Raw genomic sequence first — 18,906 nt, 5'->3', positions numbered from 1 at the left:
TTGATTCTTTCTTTTCACTGTCTTTTACACACTGCAGTTTTCTGTCTTTGCTTGAATATTGAGTCTTTGCTCTTCTTAGAAACCAAGCAGTCTTTTTTTAAAAATTAATTAATTTATTTATATTTTATTTTTGGCTGCTGTGGGTCTTTGTTACTGCATGCGGGCTTTCTCTAGTTGTGGCGAGAGGGGGCTACTCTTCGTTGCAGTCCACGGGCTTCCCATTGTGGTGGCTTCTCTTGTTGCGGAGCACGGGCTCTAGGCATGCGGGCTTCAGTAGTTGTGGCGCGCAGGCTTAGTTGCTCTGTGGCATGTGGGATCTTCCCGGACCAGGGCTTGAACCCATGTCCCTTGCACTGGCAGGCAGATTCTTAACAACTGTGCCACCAGGGAAGTCCCCAAGCAGTCTTTTATTTGGACTTATTCATTAAGGTTTTGAATATTATTCTTCTATGTTCAGTATAGTTTATATAAAGTAGAGGGCAACGAATATGGTATTCTGTATTTTCCTACACATATTATCTTACATATTCTCTCAGCTAATTAGGTGAATTGCAGCAATTTATATAACCTCTCACAGCTTAACATTCCTCATTGGTTAAGGTGGGCTAGGATTTACTTGAGAAGTTTATTGCAAATGTTAGCAAAGACACATGTAAAGTGCGTAGCACATGGCCCAACACATGTTTAATAAATTGTTATTATAATAGTTTGTGGTTGTGATTGTGGAAGCAGTCAAATGCTGATCACAGTGGTTAGAACGTGGTCTTTACAACTGCCTTATTGGTGACCGCCTCAGAGTGTCTCCTGCTGATGCACCCAGATTTAACCTTCTCCTGCAATTGAACATTCACGTGGTTTGCCATTTTTGCTCTTTATAAATAATGTCTCACTAAACATCTTCCTGCTTTCAGTTTTTTCCTCTTTTGAATTTAGCATTTGGATGTATTCCTAGGAATGAGATTACAGACTGAAGGGATATGTACACTTGTAAGGTTCTTGATAAATAAATACTGTCTGATTACCCTCCACAAGAATAACATCAGTTTACAATCTGACCAAAATCAAGAGAAAGACTATTTATATACATTTTCATAGCCTTCTCTGGTCTTGTTTCCTACTTGACTTTTCTTATATAGAGTTTCCTTTAAAATTATTGTATATTGGGACTTCCCTGGTGGTCCAGTCGTTAAGACTCTGCACTCCCAGTGTGGGGGGTCTGGGTTCGATCCCTGGTCAGGGAACTAAATCCTGCATGCTGCAGCTAAAGATGCCTCATGCCGCAACTAAAGATCCCATGTGCCACAACTAAGACCCGCTGCACCCAAATAAATAAGTAGATATTTTTTAAAATAATAAAAATATGGGCTTCCCTGGTGGCGCAGTGGTTGAGAGTCCGCCGGCCAATTCAGGGGACACAGGTTCGTGCCCCAGTCCAGGAAGATCCCACATGCCGTGGAGCAGCTGGGCCCGTGAGCCATGGCCGCTGAGCCTGCGTGTCCAGAGCCTGCGCTCCACAACAGGAGAGGCCACAACAGTGAGAGGCCCGCGTATCGCAAAAATAATAATAATAATAATAATAATAAAACTATTATATATGTATAAAACTATATCACTGTCATATATATACATGTACATGCATACACTTTTATGCAGCATGGGTCAGTGATGGTGTTTAAATATAATTTGCCACATGATTTTCATAGGAACTTATTGTCCAGAGTTTGAGATGCTTGCTTTTGGTGGTACCTCGGATAATTTTAGTGTGTGGTATTGAATGTGATTGGTTTATATATTGAAAATGACATCCCATTTTTAATTCTCTTTCAGTCCTCTGATTGGATCAAGGAGAAAGTCTCAGCTCAGTGCTCACAACCCTTTAACACCCCTCTAGGCTTTTCTTATCTCCCTTTCAAAAAGAGGAAACTTTCCATCCACCTAAGTTTCCAGCTCAAATTTAATAACATCATTGATCTCATTGTTTATTTTTATGTTTTCGTACTTTTTATGAGAAGCCATACTGGTGCAATATTTAAAATAATGGCACAAAGTTTCCCTTTTTGCATCCATTTATTTAATTAAAAAGGTGAATTACAGATAAGACAGAAGTTCTCACAGTGTTGTTCCAATGATTGCAGTTTGGGACGTACTGTGTGGCGAGTGAGTTCCAGTAGTGGACCCACTAATCATAGCAAACAGACTTTGACAGAACATTGACTAAGAGTCTCCATAATGCCTGACATTATGGAACATTGTGTTTGGAATGCTGTGATTACCCCTCATCCCTATTCATTTGTGATTGTGAGGACCTTGCATTTGGCCGTGAGGAGAGCCACACTTGTATCCAGCGAGTTCTGTGGGTTAGTGACCAGCCAAGTAATCTCCTCACTTGACAGATTAAGAATGGGAATACACAAGCATGGAAGGATGTATAAATCAAGACTGACACTGTGAATAGAATGATTCAGAAGATGGGATTAAACAGCTTAATGATAGTCATTGTGAATCACAATGTCAGCTTTAGTATAATTCTAATGATGTACTTGCTAACGCTAATGAGGTTTGATAGAATAAAATTAACAATGTCCAAACAGCTGTATGCTTTCACAACAAAGGAGCCATATCTCAGAGCAGACTGCTACATCTTCTCCGTGGGGGATTTTAGTCAATTGATTTGTTTTTTCTCTTTTAGGATATATTTAAATTGGAAAGAACTTCTCCTGTCCCAAGACAAAAGAGGTCCATTGTGGTATCTCCCATTTTAATTCCGGAGAATCAGAGACAACCTTTCCCAAGAGATGTTGGCAAGGTAAGTCAGACAAAAGAAAACTGCTAAAGCATGCTTTTATTGTGAGATGAGCATAGAGGAGACAAGCTGACTCTGACTGGCTTGGCGACCAGCAGGAATTGGCCTCAGATCCTCTATGGTAAGAGGCCAAAGGTTTTTGCCAAGAAAAGAATGTCAAAGGTCATGAAAAAGGGAACTTACAAAACAAAAACAAAAAAAAAAACACAACACCACCTCTGTCATGATTTTGAGATCTACATGGTAGATAATGATGTAAGAGTTGTGACATGAGGATGTCATTGGTTAAGAAATAGACTCACTGCTTTTGTAGATGATGCCCAGGCCATCAGCCAGATAAGTCCCCTTAGTATACCAGGATGATGATATGTGTCCTTTTATTTAGATCCTAGTTTTCAAATGTGTAGGTCCAGGAGCACCATTGGGTCAGCTCTCTAAAGACAAAACTAGATCAGAGGAACTAAACCATACTAACCAGATCCAGAAAGCACAGTCAAATGAATCAGAGAAACAACTTTTCCAGGAAGAAATAGTCACTGTTAAATAGGCAGAAATACTGATGTTGCCTGGTCAGCACATCCTCTCCCCATAGAAAAGCCGACATGGAGAATTGAATTTTAACCAGTTCATATTTTTCAATGATCTCTGAATTTGAACAATGGTGGTTAGTTGAGTGGATGATCTGAATGGCTGGTGCTATTGGATTGTTTATCTATTCATTGAATCAACAAGGAACACCTGTTATATGCCAGACTGCAAGATTGAGATCGGTTTAGTGGAGGTGTGAACAAGCATCCAAGCCCCTATTGTTATAGAGCTTGTGTTCTAGTGGGGAGATAGATGTTTTCAATGAGTAAATAAATGAGAAAACTGCAGAGGATAACAAATGCTGTGAGTAACAGACACAGGGTGATGTGAAGGAGAGTAATGGCAGGACCAGGGTGTAGAGGGAGGAGGGAATCTCGACACAAATGACCGGGAGCAGCTGCGTCGTGTCCCTGACGTTTGAGTGGGGGCGGGAAGAATGAGAAAGAGGCAGCCCAGGGGAGGTCGGGAGAACCGTATTCTTGGCAGAGGCCACTGCGTGGGCAAAGGCCTGCAGGTGCGAAAGAATGAGGTGCATTTGACTAGCAAAACGCCTGGGTGGCTGCAATGTAGTGATCAAGGAAAAGAGTGATGAGAGTTGAAGTCAGAGAAGTTGGCCTCTCATGTGGGTCTTGGAGACCATGGTGATGAATAGGATTTTCATCGTGCATGCAGCCAGAAACCACTGGAAAGTCTCCCAGGTGTGTGTGTGTGTGTGTGTGTGTATGTGTCTGGACCTTTTCAAAGGTCCCTGGCTGCCTGGTAGGAAACCATCTGTGGGTGCAGAGTGGTAGGGAGGAGTGGACACACAGAAACAGCCAAGAGGAAGGTTTTATTGTGACCCGGGCAAGAGGTGAGTGTGACTTGGACTATTAGAAATCTATTTCTGTTGGAAATTAGAAGCATTCATAATCCGATATCCTGATAATATCCATATTTATGATTTTAAACTATCACTGTACCAAAGATGCAAAATCTTACCAGGTTTCCAGGATATGATGCAAAGGGAAGCAGAGCTCTTCTGAGAGGACGGTGGTATGGCTGATGTGACCTGGCCCTTTGGACAGCCCTAGCGTCTGTCATGGCCTTTGTGTAGGTTTCCCTGAGGCCAAGGAGAGCACTTGCCAAGGGGCCAGAGTCCTCAAGTCTGCAAGACTCTGCCCCCAGACAGTTTGAGACACAAGTGGCACCCTTGTTCTGCAGGTCTCCTTCACGTACGCTTGGTGTTTTCAGCCCTCGCTGTGCATCAGAATCACCTGGGGCAGTTAAAATACAGCTGCCAGTCTCCACCCTCAGAAGTTGACTCAGTTGGTCAGGGGGTGAAGACCAAGCATCAGCATTTTTTAAGAGATCCCAGGTGATTCTGATGCACACTCAGGTTTACCGAGGTCTGACCTAAAATACTTTCTCCTCCCCTGCCTACCACTAAACTAGAACACTTTCAGTACTGGAATTTCAATTCTATTAATTAGTTTACAACAAGGGTGAATTATCACATCTCACTTGCCTGGAAATTTGGTTGTCCGGGCATAATTACTATGAACACCACCTTTCCCCTTAAACTTGTCCAGCTTTGGACAATAAGTTATGTGGTCATCCTAAAGCTTCCTCCAACCCCATACATTTGTCCCCCCTCAGTATATTTAGGGAGTTTTCACAAGGCTCTTTCCTTGAGATACATAATGGATCAATAAGTACGCAGCTAACCAAGGACATTCTTCTGCATGGTTTCTTACTTGTTACAGCCTCAGAACACAATTTGTTTTTCAAGCTGAAGACTTCTCTCTCCTTAGCCCCTATGTACTGCCCACCTGGGTTCAACCCTGGGTTTCAACCTGGGTTCTCTACAAACAACAGCTTTTCTAAGTGCAGTAGTCTACTAACATCATAATGGTGTGAAAGCCTCCCCAACCTCCCGATGGCTTTTACAGAATAACTGCACTGCCTTGCAAAAATTATGTGTTTGTCCATGCTTCTTAGGCCTCTGAAGGAACATATTTTCCTCTTTGTCTCTGCTTGTTTTTATTCATTCCTCTTATTCTCTTTATATCTTATATCATATCCTAATCAACTCTGCCTGTAGCTGACAAGCAAGGCTCTGTCGAGCTGTGAGAAGATATAGGAGTCTTCACTGAGTGCTGGGGAGGCTGGGAGAAGGGAAAAGAGACCCAGGAGGCAGGGCTTTGGCCTCCACACATCACCACTCCCATCCACCCAAACTCTGCGAGTCAGGCAGCTCTAATCTTATAAATATTACATATCAGATTTCAGTGTAGAATGCCATTTGAAGAAGAGATTCTGTGGGCATAAAGACAGTTGTCTTACTTTGGGTTCCCTGAGACAAGAATTCAAATGCAGGTAATTTCTATACCAGTAATACTGGTAAGGGAGTGAAGGAGTGAAGCAGGAAAGGGGAAGCAGCCAGTTGAGAGGCCTGTTTACCACTGTGGGTGACTGTATTGTAATCCCATGGAGAAAGGCTAGAAGATGGTGTCAGACACACTCTCAGGGTTATCCTGTCCACGGAGGAGGGAGCTGGGGTATTTATATACCAGCCCTATCCGTCTGGTTGAGGGCTGCTCCCAGAAGTCTAAACTCCCCAGCACATCCATCATGCCCTGTGTTCTGTGCACAGGCACAATGGCCTTCTGAGGCTTGCGGGAGAGCCTTTAGGCATCATGGCGGCTGGTGTGCCCTGAAAAGGTGAGGTGCAAGGGACTGGGACTGGGCACTGATGAACTGTGCTCTATCACTAAACTTGATATAAACACTGTTGCTTTGCAGGCCAGATTTTTTCTCTTTGTCTCATCGCCTGCTCCCAACTCGTTTCCTCAACTAACTTTCTTGTGCCTCGTGCCTTTGAAGCCACTGCACTTGCCTCTCTCCAATAATAAGTACTTGTTTCATCCCAGGAGGGAAAACCTCTGAAATTTAACCGAATTCATATCAATAAGTATATATTGCAGCCTCTGCTATTTACAAGGCACTGTGCAAGGGGCTGCTGATTTAATGGCAAAGGAAACAGACAGAGTCCTTGATCTCACAGGATTAGAGAAGAGTAGAAAAAATCATCACAAATTCTTTATTTGTCACAGTAACGTGTAAGCACTTTTCATCTATTATGTTGAATTTTCATAATAACAACCCCACGAGGATCATCTTCCAAGGTGCCAAATGAGGGTAATGAGACTCAGAGGGACGGTGTAACCTGTCCGAAGTCACACACTTAACTGCAGAGGCACGCTTTGTGCCACCTCTTTGAGATTTCACAGTCTGCACTCTTAACCAGTAGGCTCAGGTCTACTGAGTGCAACCTGAGAATTCTCTTCCATGGAGTGAAATGTCCTTGCTGAAAATTACTTTTTTAAAATATCATTAAAACTAAGTTTAATTCCTTGAAATGTACCAAGAAATAAGAGGGTTAGAGGGGTGGATCAATGGATAGATATATGACAAAGCAAGTAGAGCAAAATGTTAATGGTGGAATCTAGGTGTTGAGCACAGTTGATCACTGTGAACTTCTTTCAGCTTTCCTACGTGTTTGGAAATTTCATAATGCAATGTTGGGAAAAATTAAGTTTAAGTATAAAATTATTATAAAAGGCGGAAGAGCTGGCATGTTGGCATGAAAGTACTTTGTCTTACAATTCAGGATGGTGAATGGAGACCAAGTATTTGTCTCTTTATTTTCTTTTTTGTCATATTTTATCACAATCTGAATTTCTTTAAAGAAAGAAGACCCATATACATACGAAAGGGTAACGATATCAAAAGCAAGGTGCTGCAGCAAATTCGCCCCCGTGGGAGGTTTTTCACAGTTGAAGGCCATGCCACGTAGAATTGCATATTCACTAAAAAGCTATGCAGGCAGCTCTAGGTATTAGGCAAAGTTTTGACATACACATCTATCTGCAAAATATCTATCTGCAAAATAATTAATTAGTTGGTAAGTAGCTAAATTATTAGAATTTGGGGGCTGGTTTTCCATTATATCTCTCAGTGTTTCTGAAAAAAGGGTAAAACACCCAGCTGTGAACATATTTCCTCAAACCTGTGATTTCCTTTCCATTTTTGAATTCTAGACAGCAGGGAGAATCTAGGAGTATGTGCCCTGGAGAGAAATGTATAGTTCCCAGCATAACCTTTTTTTTTTTTTTCTTCCTCCCCCTTCAATGTATGACTATTTCAAAATTTGGGCCATAAATAATTTCTCAGTTTTACCAATTTTCACTGATAAATATTTGATTGCGTCTGTAGAGATTTTTGAGTTGATTGAGAGCAGGGGACTTGAAGTCTGTGAGGCAGCAAGGAGGTCTTTTGGAGATGTATTTTATTCTGTTTTATATTAAGTTTGAAAGACAAGTCATTTATGAAATGCTTGTTAGAGATCCTATTTTCATCACAAACCCTTTTCATCAAAACCAATGAAAGTACATTTTACTGAAATTCCTTTTTTTATATCCCCTATAAATTGGTAGAATGAGCCTTTAGAAGGACATATTTAACCCAGGCTGGAAGAAACACGTAATGGGACCATGTGCCCTTCATAAAGGGAATCAACATAGATCATTAGACCAAATCATGAAAACCACTCAACCAGGACTCTGCTTTGATTGTGTCATGAATGTAAGTCACACCTGAGGACAATTTACGGCAGGTCCTAAATATTTCTCAGAGTTCTGGATGTATACCATGGTTAGAGGTCTCCCCACATCCAAGAACTCTGTATCTCCCCTTTATGCCCACCTATGCAAACAGGTGCTAAGGAGTCTTACGGCCTTGGGATTAAATTTGTTTTACTCCATTTAATAGTCCTTTGCAACACTTTGCGAACCCATGGGTGCCAAGCTGCATCCCCAGAAGCTGGGCCAGAAAGCTGATACTAAATCCATCCCCATTGAGCACTACTCCATCTCACCTTTCTACTGAAATGTAGACTTAGGGTACCTTGCTCCATTCTATTGCCTGATTTATTTTATATAATCATCAGCCTTTTAAAATCCATTTTTTCACAACTTTTATTCAAGTCTAACTACATGCCTCTTCTCAAAAATTTATATCTGTTTCGTTTCCCCATTTTCAAACAAGTAGCAGTTTTATTCAGTGACTAAAAGTTACCATTGGTTGTTGTATAGGAGAGAAATTTGAATATAGGTGATCTAAGATGTCCAGAAGCTTAGTGCTCAAAATTTTCTTGGTGAGATGACCAGCAGAATTTATTTCTACTTTCAGCAAACCTAGTTGTACATATGCATTTCATATTTCCATGACTTTGGACTCTTCCCTCTCTCTGGGACACGCCCTCTTCATCCTCACTCCATAGGGCCACCCCATTCACAGTCTAAGGTTGTACATCCAATGGCACATTTGCATCACTGAAGAAAGTTCCACGTCTACTCTGTCCAGCATGGCAGCCTCTAACCGCCTGTGGCTGTTGAGCACTTGAAATGTAGCGAGTGTGACTGAGGAACTGGATTTTTGCACTTTATTAAATTTTAACTAATTTTAATTTAAACTTAAAAACTACTGCTTGATCCAATTACTGGAACAACTTGCATGTGAATCTGACTTTTCAACTGTTAATTTTTTTTAATTGAAGTATAGTTGATTTACAATATAGTGTTAGTTTCAGGGGAACAGCCAAGTGATTCAGTTATACATATATATATTTTTTCAGATTATTTTCCATTATGGGTTATTACAAGATATTGAATCTATCTTGTAAATTTTAATTGAAATACAGATTAAATATTTTTGTTGAAAATATAATGTCCAAACTGAGATGTAAGTTAGGATTTTAATGGAATTTTTCTCATTAATCTCATGTAGATGTCATGTTGCAATAAAATTATTTTGGATATATTGCTATGATTAAAATTAATCTCATGTTTTCTTGGGGTTTTTTTTACTTTTTTTAATGTAGCTACCAGAAAATTTTAACTTATTTATATGGCTCGTGTTATATTTCTATTGGGCAATGCTGGGCTAAAGCCTATATTTTATTTATTTTTTTTTTTTTTTTCTTTTTGCGGTATGCGGGCCTCTCACTGTTGTGGCCTCTCCCGTTGCGGAGCACAGGCTCCGGACGCGCAGGCCCAGCGGCCATGGCTCACGGGCCCAGCCGCTCCGCGGCATATGGGATCCTCCCAGACCGGGGCACGAACCCGTATCCCCTGCATCGGCAGGCGGACTCTCAACCACTGCGCCACCAGGGAGGCCCCTAAGCCTATATTTTAAAAAAATTTTATTTTATATTGGAGCATAGTTGATTAACAATGTTGTGTTAGTTTCAGGTGTATAGCAAAGTGATTCAGTTATACATATACATGTATCTATTCTTTCTCAAATCTTTTCCCATTTAGGTTATTACAAAATATTGAGCAGCGTTCCCTGCGCTATACAGTAGGTTCTTGTTGGTTATCTGTTTTAAATATAGCAGTCGGTCTTCTCCATGGAATTTTTGTTTGATCTCCTTTACACATTTGTTTATACCTCTTAGATGACACAACACATTTTGAGCAGCAATATAGTTTCTTTTGTATTTTTCTTCCCATTAACTGTAATTTACCAAGGGTAGTGAGTGATCCAGTACAGTGCCTAACACATAGTAGGGACTCAAATATTCTTTGACTTGAATTCTAACCAGGTCTATGGCTGGTTGGCTAAGGTATTCAGTGGTTACTAATTTAAGTGACCATAGCTGGTTTGTTGTTAGAAAGGAATTAATAGACCATTATATGATCAGTCTGGATGTTTCCAGCAAATTTTAATTTTCCACAGTGGCAGTGAGGCTACCAGATAAATTGCTTGGCAGTCAACCATTATGTCAGGTCATATAAGCATCCTTAGCAGATCGTGATAGATTTGATGCTGATGGATTGTGTGTGTGTGTGTGTGTGTGTGTGTGTGTGTGTAAAGGGGTAGGGAGAGAGAGACAGGGGGGTAAAAAGGAGGAGGGGAGAGAGAGAAAAAAAAGGCAGAAAGAATGAGAAAAGACAGTGACTCTATTTCTGCATTTATTCATACATGCAATGACATTTTAAATCTCAAATAAAAAACTCAAAACTTCTATTCACAACTGAGCAGAGTTAATTCTAACTTATTTTTGACTAAGTCTAATGAAAGCTTATATTCACCATTAGCAAGTGTTGCCCTCTTTCTGCAAAGTTTAGTTAATGATAAAACATAATTGAGTTGTTTTGGTTCTTTGCCAAAGACATATATATGCAAAAATGCCCTCCATGATATACATCCAGCGAATAAAGGCATCTTAGCCTATAGAGGAAGCAATATTGTTAGCCCTGAGTTTATCACCCTGCAGTTCTCAATGTGAAAGTTTCCTAGGGCTTTATTGTTATGTACTTTTGGCCTCAGACCAAATTTATGTTTAATTATTCGAGAACCTTAAAGGATCCGGCATTTCAGCTTGAGTTAGCACCCTAGAGGTACGAGAATTGAGGAATTTTCAAATTCACTAGAGTCTTCCACATCAAATGAGTATCAGGATCTAAGCCAAACATGGCTCTCATTGTTGTCCTGTGCAGGTCTTATAACAACCCTATAAGGTACTACACCCATTTCTCAGGTGGGGAAATCGAAATTGAGAGAGGTTAAGTAACTTGCCCAAGGTAACACAAGTAAAAGAGTGGCAGTACTGAAACCTAGGACTCTTCAATGATTTCTGCACTGTAACATACGCGAATGTTTAGTTTCCGTGGGTCTTTGCTGTTTGCATAGCACGCTCACATGCAGAAACCACACATACTCTCAGCAACCAATCTTACGTCCCTGTTGTACCATTGAGGAAACTGAGGCCAAGCACCATGCAAGACTTGTAGTCTACTTGTGGTACAGACTGAGTCATGTAAGTTGAGTTCCTGCAGCATTGCCATCTGCCATGTACTAGCGCTCTAGATGGATTTCAAAATAGCACATGGCATGGGTTAAGGAATAGGCTGTTTGGAGACAGAGGAAGGGACACATACGAGCCAGGGGTCAGCCAAAGATGAGAAGCACTGCTCCCCATTCCCCAGCATCCTGCAGAGAGAGATGCTAGGGCCTGTGCAGACAGCTGAGCACGCTGGAGAGGTTTGCCAGAGAAGATACTCTGCTCCCATGGTTCTCCCTTCTTAGCTGGCCAGTGGACAGCTAATCAGACTTCTGAGGGTATCTGGCAGCCTGAGTGCAGGTACCCAGGTTTATAGGAGTCATCCGAGATTCCAGATGTCCAAAGCCAGATGCCTGGGGCAGTGGTATACTAGTAAACTGGCTCCTGGGGACAAGGGGAGCCCTGACTTGTAGTGTTTGATGCTTTCTCTGGTGTAAATACCTCCGCAGTGGCCAATTGCAAGCTGCCAACTTGCAAAATTCTTAAATATTTAACACTTGGCTTTTACGAAGCAGTAGGAGCTGGCTCCAGCATACCAGTGACCTTGGGCCCATAGAATGTGACCCTGGATAGGGTCATGATACACTGGCCCCACACTGGAGTAGTGCTCGAGTGGAACCTCCAGTTGGGGAAGTGGCTTACCCATTTAGCCACCCATCCCAGGGCTTTAGCTTGTTGCTTGTCCAGAGTGGGCACCGGGGGTCATTTCTGGACAGCTTTGCTCCTTGAAGTGCGCAAAGTAACTTGTGTAAGGTCCCACAGCCAGTGCAGAGTAGACGCAGACCTTGAGCCTGTGTTCTTTGAGCTCCTCCACGCCTCTCCTCCTTTGCACAAAAGTTCCCTGAGTCAGTTTCCTGAGGCTGACAAATTCTGTGACAGTTGTCCCAATTCTACCTGGAAAATGAGAAAGGTAGAGATAAAATTCTCTGTGAAGTGTGGAGAAATGAGGGTTAACTGCACAAATGTTTATTTGATGTGTGTGTTTGCACACTGAGTGGAGGCCAGAGGTCATGTCTTAGCTTAAAGAGTAGACCACGTGTTGACAAGCAGAAAACGGCTCTCTTTGCTGTAAAGAAAGCTACTTTCTCCCTTCAGACCACATGTTCTTTGTCAGTATCTCTGCTGACAGCCCTGTTCAAAGGGAGCCACAAGGAACAGAGCGAAAGCAGAAAAGGCCAACTTTGGTGTAATTTAGAGATATCACTGCTCATTTTTCTCAGCCCCAAGACCACAGATGACTCAGTCAATAAGGGCTGAGAAGGAGCGGAGCCTGGGGCACCATGGGGAATGGATTGGACCTTTTGTGTTCAGACCTCCAGTTCCAGTTGGGCAGAAGATCGAGGCAGAAATGGATGGAGACAGAAACAGGCCAATAGATGGTTTTCTGCAGAGGGCGAGGGGTGAATGAAAAACCCACATTTATTTCCTTTTCTAGCTTGAAACTAGCCCTCACTTCCAAATGGAGTTACAGGGGAGAGACTTCACTGTGGGGCTGGGTCCCTGGGCACAGTGCCTTCCAGGCACCTGGGCTTGGCCTGCCTCTGTAAGCAGTAGTGGGGGAGTTGGTGGATACAAGACCCTTTGTTGCAAGTTTAAACATTTCCATCTGTGGGTGTTTCATTGGAGATGCTAGTGTTTCCTCCTGTCTTGGGTGATTTGGATCATCATGACATGAAGAAAAGCCTCAGTTTAGACCTCTTGGGCAGGGAGATAGTCTTCCTATGCTGAAAAATTGGGCCTCACTGATTCATTCATTCATTCAGAAATATTTATCAAACAACTATGTGCCTGGCATTGCACTGGCTACTGCCCATAGATTCCCCCTCAAAGAACATCCATTCCAGGGGAGACACAGACCTGTAAACAGGCAGATAAGCACCGTGATAGAGAGCTGTGGAGCATGGAGATGTTAAGAAGACAGAAGAAGTAATTCCCAAGAGGATTCCTGACTGTTGTGTACCAGTAGGCAAGGGGGTGGAAAGAAAGAGAATCTTCCAGGCAGTGGGAAAAGCATGATCCAGTGTCTAGAGGCAAGAGAGAGGCTGGTGTGTCTGGAGAGCGTGAATAACTGAATATGGCTGTGAGGCAAGGACAGCTATTCTGGGAATAGCTGGGGAAGCTAGGATCCATGCCTGACCCAATCCTGTGACTCAGAAAAATGGAATGAGCCAGAAGTTGTCCTTGCCTCACAGCAACTCCGTAGCGTGCTGAGGAAAGCCACCTCGATGTTGGGTATAGCTATGGGTCGGTAGACCTTTTGTGAAAGTAAAGGAACTATTTTATGCCCCTCAACAAAGTTTCACCTTTAGTGAGGCTGCTGTGGTGCCCTTCTTTGGAATAAGAGATCACCTCTCCCAGAGGAAACAGATGTACCTGCATGTTACACAGAGGTGGACACGCAGACTGGAAGGAGGATCTTTCTTTCAGAGAATGGATTCATTTTGCACCAGCAACAGGCTTGAGGGAACAGCAGACTCGCAGAAGTCCCTTTCCTGTGTCTACCCAAGTTTGAACACAAATCCTGCCTGATCCATGCCTAGGGATTTTAGTTTAGTCCTTCTTTGCAGCAGAGTTAAAATCTTTTCTTTTTTTTCTGGCAGCTCAGAAATGCATAACTGTGTTCACTGTTGGCCTTCTAGCCTCAAATTCATTCTAAATACATTTCTTAGTAATTTCTTCTTTGAATGCTGATGTTTGGCTGTGCATTAGTATACACAATTCACAGGCTCTATGTTGCTCAATTTTTAGTTTATTTATTTGACAACTTGAAATTCCTTACAAGTGGTGCTTTTATTTTGTTACTTGCGTCTGGAAATCATTCCTAACATACCATAGAAGAAATCTGTCTTATCTTTTTTTTAGTAACTTTTTCCCCTTATTATAAGAATAATAGATGTTCGTGTAAAAACTTTAAAGAAAAAACACATATTTAACAGTAGAAAAACCTCCCCAGTTCCCCTACTTGAGAAAACCACTGTTGACATCCCAGGACAGTGCTTCTCAGCCTTTGAAGTACATACAAATTTGTGAAAACACAGATTCCTGGGCCTCATCCCCAAGGTTTGGTTTCCGTAAGTCTGGAGTAGCGCCTGAGAGTCCCCATTCTAAGCAGCGCCCTGGTTCTGCTGGTGCTCCCAGTTCTGGGGCCTACACTTGGAGAAGCTCTATCCTAAACATACACTATCCACACATGACCATCTGGTACTCAGTGATTTTTTTTCACTCACCGGTGTCTCAGAAACATCTTTCAGCCCTCAAATGTCTTTCTTCAGCATCATGTGGGAAGGCTGTGTGGTATGTCATGCTACTGGTCAGCCATCCTTGAGTTCCAGGGGTTCTTAATGTGGGGTCTACAGGCCCTGAAGGGGTCCGTGGTTAGATCAGTTCCCTTTGTAATCCAATTTTTTTTATTTTTTGCTCCTAAAGTATTTTTCTGAGAAGGATGCCACATGATTTACCAACTGCCAGAGGAGTCCATGACACAAAAATGGTTAAAAATCTCTTATGCTATCCCCAGTGGATGGCATTCAGTTGTTTCCCTCCACTAGTTCCCAGCTGTAAATCATATTGCTGTGACCATCACCATTTATAAATCTTTGCATGAATATATATGTATTAGGCATATATATGTGTATATATGTGTATACATATATTATATATATTAACAGTGGTTACCTTACATGAAACTTCAAACTGTACACAAACAGTCAAAGCTGGTCTAACAGCATATTTCAGGAAAACAGCAAGTTGACTCTCTCCTACATGGGATAGGCTTAAATCCACTGTGTCCCTGTTCTAGTAAGTTTTTTTGTTCATTTCTACTTCAGCTCTGCTTCCTTCTGGCACCACCAGCTTCCCCTCCCCACCCATCCCATAACCCCTAGGTCTAGAACATCTTTCTTCTCCTTATGTTGTGCATTATGCTGTCATCTGGGGCAATATATCCTCAGCCCTGTTGAGGACTGAAAAATACAGCTAATTGGATATATGCATTCCATCCATTCTTGGGAATGTGAAAGAACACTCCTGAAGCCTCTAGTTCTACCTGTGGTCCCTCCAACATTAAAAACAACCTCATTTGTGTTGTCTCCTTTCTACCTGAGCAGGGCACTGTTTCTTGCGGTCCTAAACTTTTGACACCAAGTCAAAGAATTTTCTAACAAAGTCTCTTTTTTTCTTTGCTAATCAAGATGTCATTAAGAAATATCAGACACTAGTTGAGAAACACTGGTTTCTTAATACTCTGCTAGGGTGAATTCCTTCATCCATCTGAGCTGCTCTTCCTTAGGTGGGCATGGCAGTAATACTAATACTGATACTAATACTAATAGATTCATCTATGGTTAAGCTCCATGGACACAACTTGGTTACTGCTAATTTGTACTAAAGTGTCCTACCTCTTCCTGATGATCGACAGTGGTGGCATCCAAGTGCAATCTTCTCTTCTCAGTTGGGACCCTGAAAGCCTGCCTTCTTCTCTTGTCTCTTAGAAGTATTTCTATGTAGCCATCATGCAAAAATTCTTAAGACATTAATATGATAAAAAATGACTGAAGAATACCTCATGATTTTGTTTCTTCTCACTGTTTCTGTCTCCTGGGAATGGAATGACCCAAGGCTTATAGTACCAACGATGCCTAGCAACACACGTTCCCCAGATAAAGGAAGACTTGCTACATGGTAAATGACCAAGAGTCCTGGCCCACTCATGTACGATTGTTGAATAGACATTTTGCACCGTTCAGTGAACCACTGAGTATCTGAAGTGTCCCCTCGTCCCCTTCCTAAGTCAGAGGAGTCCTCCTGGAAGCTCTTGCTGCTCTTTGGTTGTGTTTATATTTATTGATATTTTAATTTTATCCCTTTCTCATTCAGAGAGATCATAGAATATTAGAGCTGGGAGGAACCCTGGAGATGGCCTGGTCCAAACACCTCACTTAAAAGATCAGACGGGGGCTTCCCTGGTGGCGCAGTGGTTGAGAGTCCACCTGCCGATGCAGGGGACACAGGTTCGTGCCCCGGTCTGGGAAGATCCCACATGCCGCGGAGCGGCTGGGCCCGTGAGCCATGGCCGCTGAGCCTGTGCGTCCGGAGCCTGTGCTCCGCAGCGGGAGAGGCCACAGCAGTGAGAGGCCCGCGTACCGCAAAAAAAAAAAAAAAAAAAAAAAAGATAAGACGGGAAGTGATTTTTCCAGCATCAGCAGGCGGGAAAAGTCCTGCCCTTCCCTCTGGTGCCCTTCTGCCTGCGCCTGATCTTCTGAGCCTTCACTGTCCTGAGAATGAAGGTCTTCAGGCTCCCACAAGCTCACCATGATTGATGGTCAGGTGTTCACAATTTCTAGGATTGTTTTTGAGACTGATCCTTATCTTTTCATTGCTCTTACCAGCATTCCTAGAGTGTGGTCCAACCTTAAGAACTCAGCTGATGGCCCCAAGTGTCCTTTCAGGGTCAGTGCACAGTGCAGGACCAACTCAACCTTTGAAGGGAAAGAGCTTCCTGAGGAACTCCAGGAAGTGGGAATATAGCAATACAAGATTCCGCCTGTTTAGCACCCTGTTCTGTCTGAGAAGAGCCACTTACATTACCCAAACAGGATAATTTGGAAAGCATAATTTCTCCATTGGTTGTTTGCCCATGTTGTTCCCATTTTGTCCTCAGCATCGAGCATATGTCTGACACAGACTGAGCTTTCAGTAAATATTTGTTTAATGAATGAATGAATGGTCAGAAAGGGCCAACTCCAATGGTCTGCCCACAATGGGTTAACAGTAAACAAAGGACTCACCTTTACCTCTGCCTACAGGTACTTACATATTCTTTTATATGCAGAAAAAAATGCTATTAAGTTTAGGATTAATAAAAATAATTTTTCTTCATCATATCAGTTAATAAATGGGTAAAATGATGAATTTGGTAGAAGAAAGGAGACATTTGGGGAAAGATTCAGAAATTTAAATGTAATATATGAGTATGTATTTATACACATATTAAATAATTCATATTATGTAACATGTAAAGTACATTTTGTGTTGTGAGGTGACTCTTGCTGTATTTAGTTTTGTGTAGAGAATGGTTCCTTATAGGTAAATATTATAGGTAACTAAAAAATGTGTTAAAAAGTGAACCACTTGGATGCCAATATATTTTTGTAATGTTTCATATAGTAGTTCCCTGTCTTAAGCAAACTGAGGTTAACATACCCATTTTTATTACTGGAAGGGTGGGATTTATCATCATGGCTATCCAAACCATGGGAATAGCCATGGGCTATTCTGGGAATAGCTAGGGAAGCTGGGATCCATGCATGGGAAGCTGGGATCCATGCATGCCCCAATCCTGTGACTCAGAAAAATGGAATGAGACAGACTCGCATTTGGTTTCTGTTCTGTTGGTGACTAGCTGCTTGACTCTTAGACAGTGACTTAAACCATCTGAGTTCTGTTTCTTATATGAGACAAGGCTGGTAGCACCTTGCATCCACGTTTGGGGAAGGATAAAATGAAATCACCTGCTTGATCATGGTAAGCATATGGCAAGTGCTTGGCCAGCAAGTCCCTCCTTTCTTTGTCTCCCTTCCTGGCCAAAATCAGCCTATAGAGGTGTTGAGTCACTGTGAAGATTTCTTACATGAGGAAGTGAGATAGGCATTTACTTATTTGGATGTTGAAGGTGTCTTTTTTTCTTGTAGTTGATACCTTTCTAAAGAGTCAAAGTTACCATATAAGTGAACATGATTTAATCAACATGATACTTTATTTATAAATGATGCTAGTTTGATTAAGCATTGTCCAGGCAGAATATTTTTAAAAATCAAGGCAGTAGTCTAGTCCACCTGTCTGCCATTTCCTGTGTTGTAGTTGAGGAGATGGGAACATATGATCCGCAATAAATGCCAATGTAGGCACCATGAGATCTTGGCCTGGAACATCATAGACACATCATAATTTTTTGACTGAAAAAATATCTATTTCCTGCAGTTATTACATCATTTATGCTGTACCTAGATCCTGCCAAAGGAAAAATAAAAGGCAAAAAGAGAGACACCCAGACCATCGATTTGTCTATTTTCTCCCTGCTCAGGCTAGATTTCCCGAAAAAATCACCCAAGATTCCAGCTGTCAGAATGAGTTCGTTACCTGTGAGCAGAAGGCTCCATCCACCCAGGTGTCTGTTTCAAGAGCAGCATCCTCTTTTGCAAAATATTGGCAGAAATGGCCTTCTCTCCTGATAAACAGCAGCTACAGAGCCTGCTTCTCCTGTGCCACACAGGGTAGGTCAGTGGAGACGTAGGAGGCCCCAAATTGCCTGGAGAACAGTGCAACATGATTCCACTCCACTTTGGCATCACGAGGTTTGCCATACAGATGGCCCAGCTGCAAACGGAGTTACCATGGATGGTGCCCCTTGCCCTTGCTGATATCAGCATGGGGATATTATATTCAATTTTTGGTCTCCGTCCATATGCTGCTCCTCCAGTTTCTTTGTCCACATGAAGAAAGATGGAGCACAAAGCAGTAGGACATCCAATTCTGCTTTAATTACAGTGATAAGCTGTTTGTCGGGGTGCCACAAGCTGCAATGCTGCCTTGTTCCCTGACAAACTCAGAGCGAGGTTGACGCCGACCCCAC

At 42.1% G+C, this 18,906-nt stretch overlaps 1 protein-coding gene across 1 annotated transcript in view; it reads left to right on the top strand.

Annotated features, from left to right (window-relative positions):
• Positions 1–18,906, top strand: part of CDH13 (cadherin 13) — a 1,033,476-nt gene that overhangs the window by 453,896 nt on the left and 560,674 nt on the right. The window contains exon 4 of the mRNA XM_081215776.1: positions 2,690–2,806. Coding sequence (XP_081071902.1) covers positions 2,690–2,806 — 117 coding nt within the window. The remainder of the gene's footprint in view (positions 1–2,689; positions 2,807–18,906) is intronic.

The sequence above is a fragment of the Mesoplodon bidens genome, assembly GCF_964165515.1.
Source record: "Mesoplodon bidens genome assembly, chromosome: 18".
NCBI lineage: Eukaryota > Metazoa > Chordata > Mammalia > Artiodactyla > Ziphiidae > Mesoplodon > Mesoplodon bidens.
Note: the sequence above shows the minus strand (reverse complement) of the source record. Positions and strands in the feature narration are given on the sequence as shown.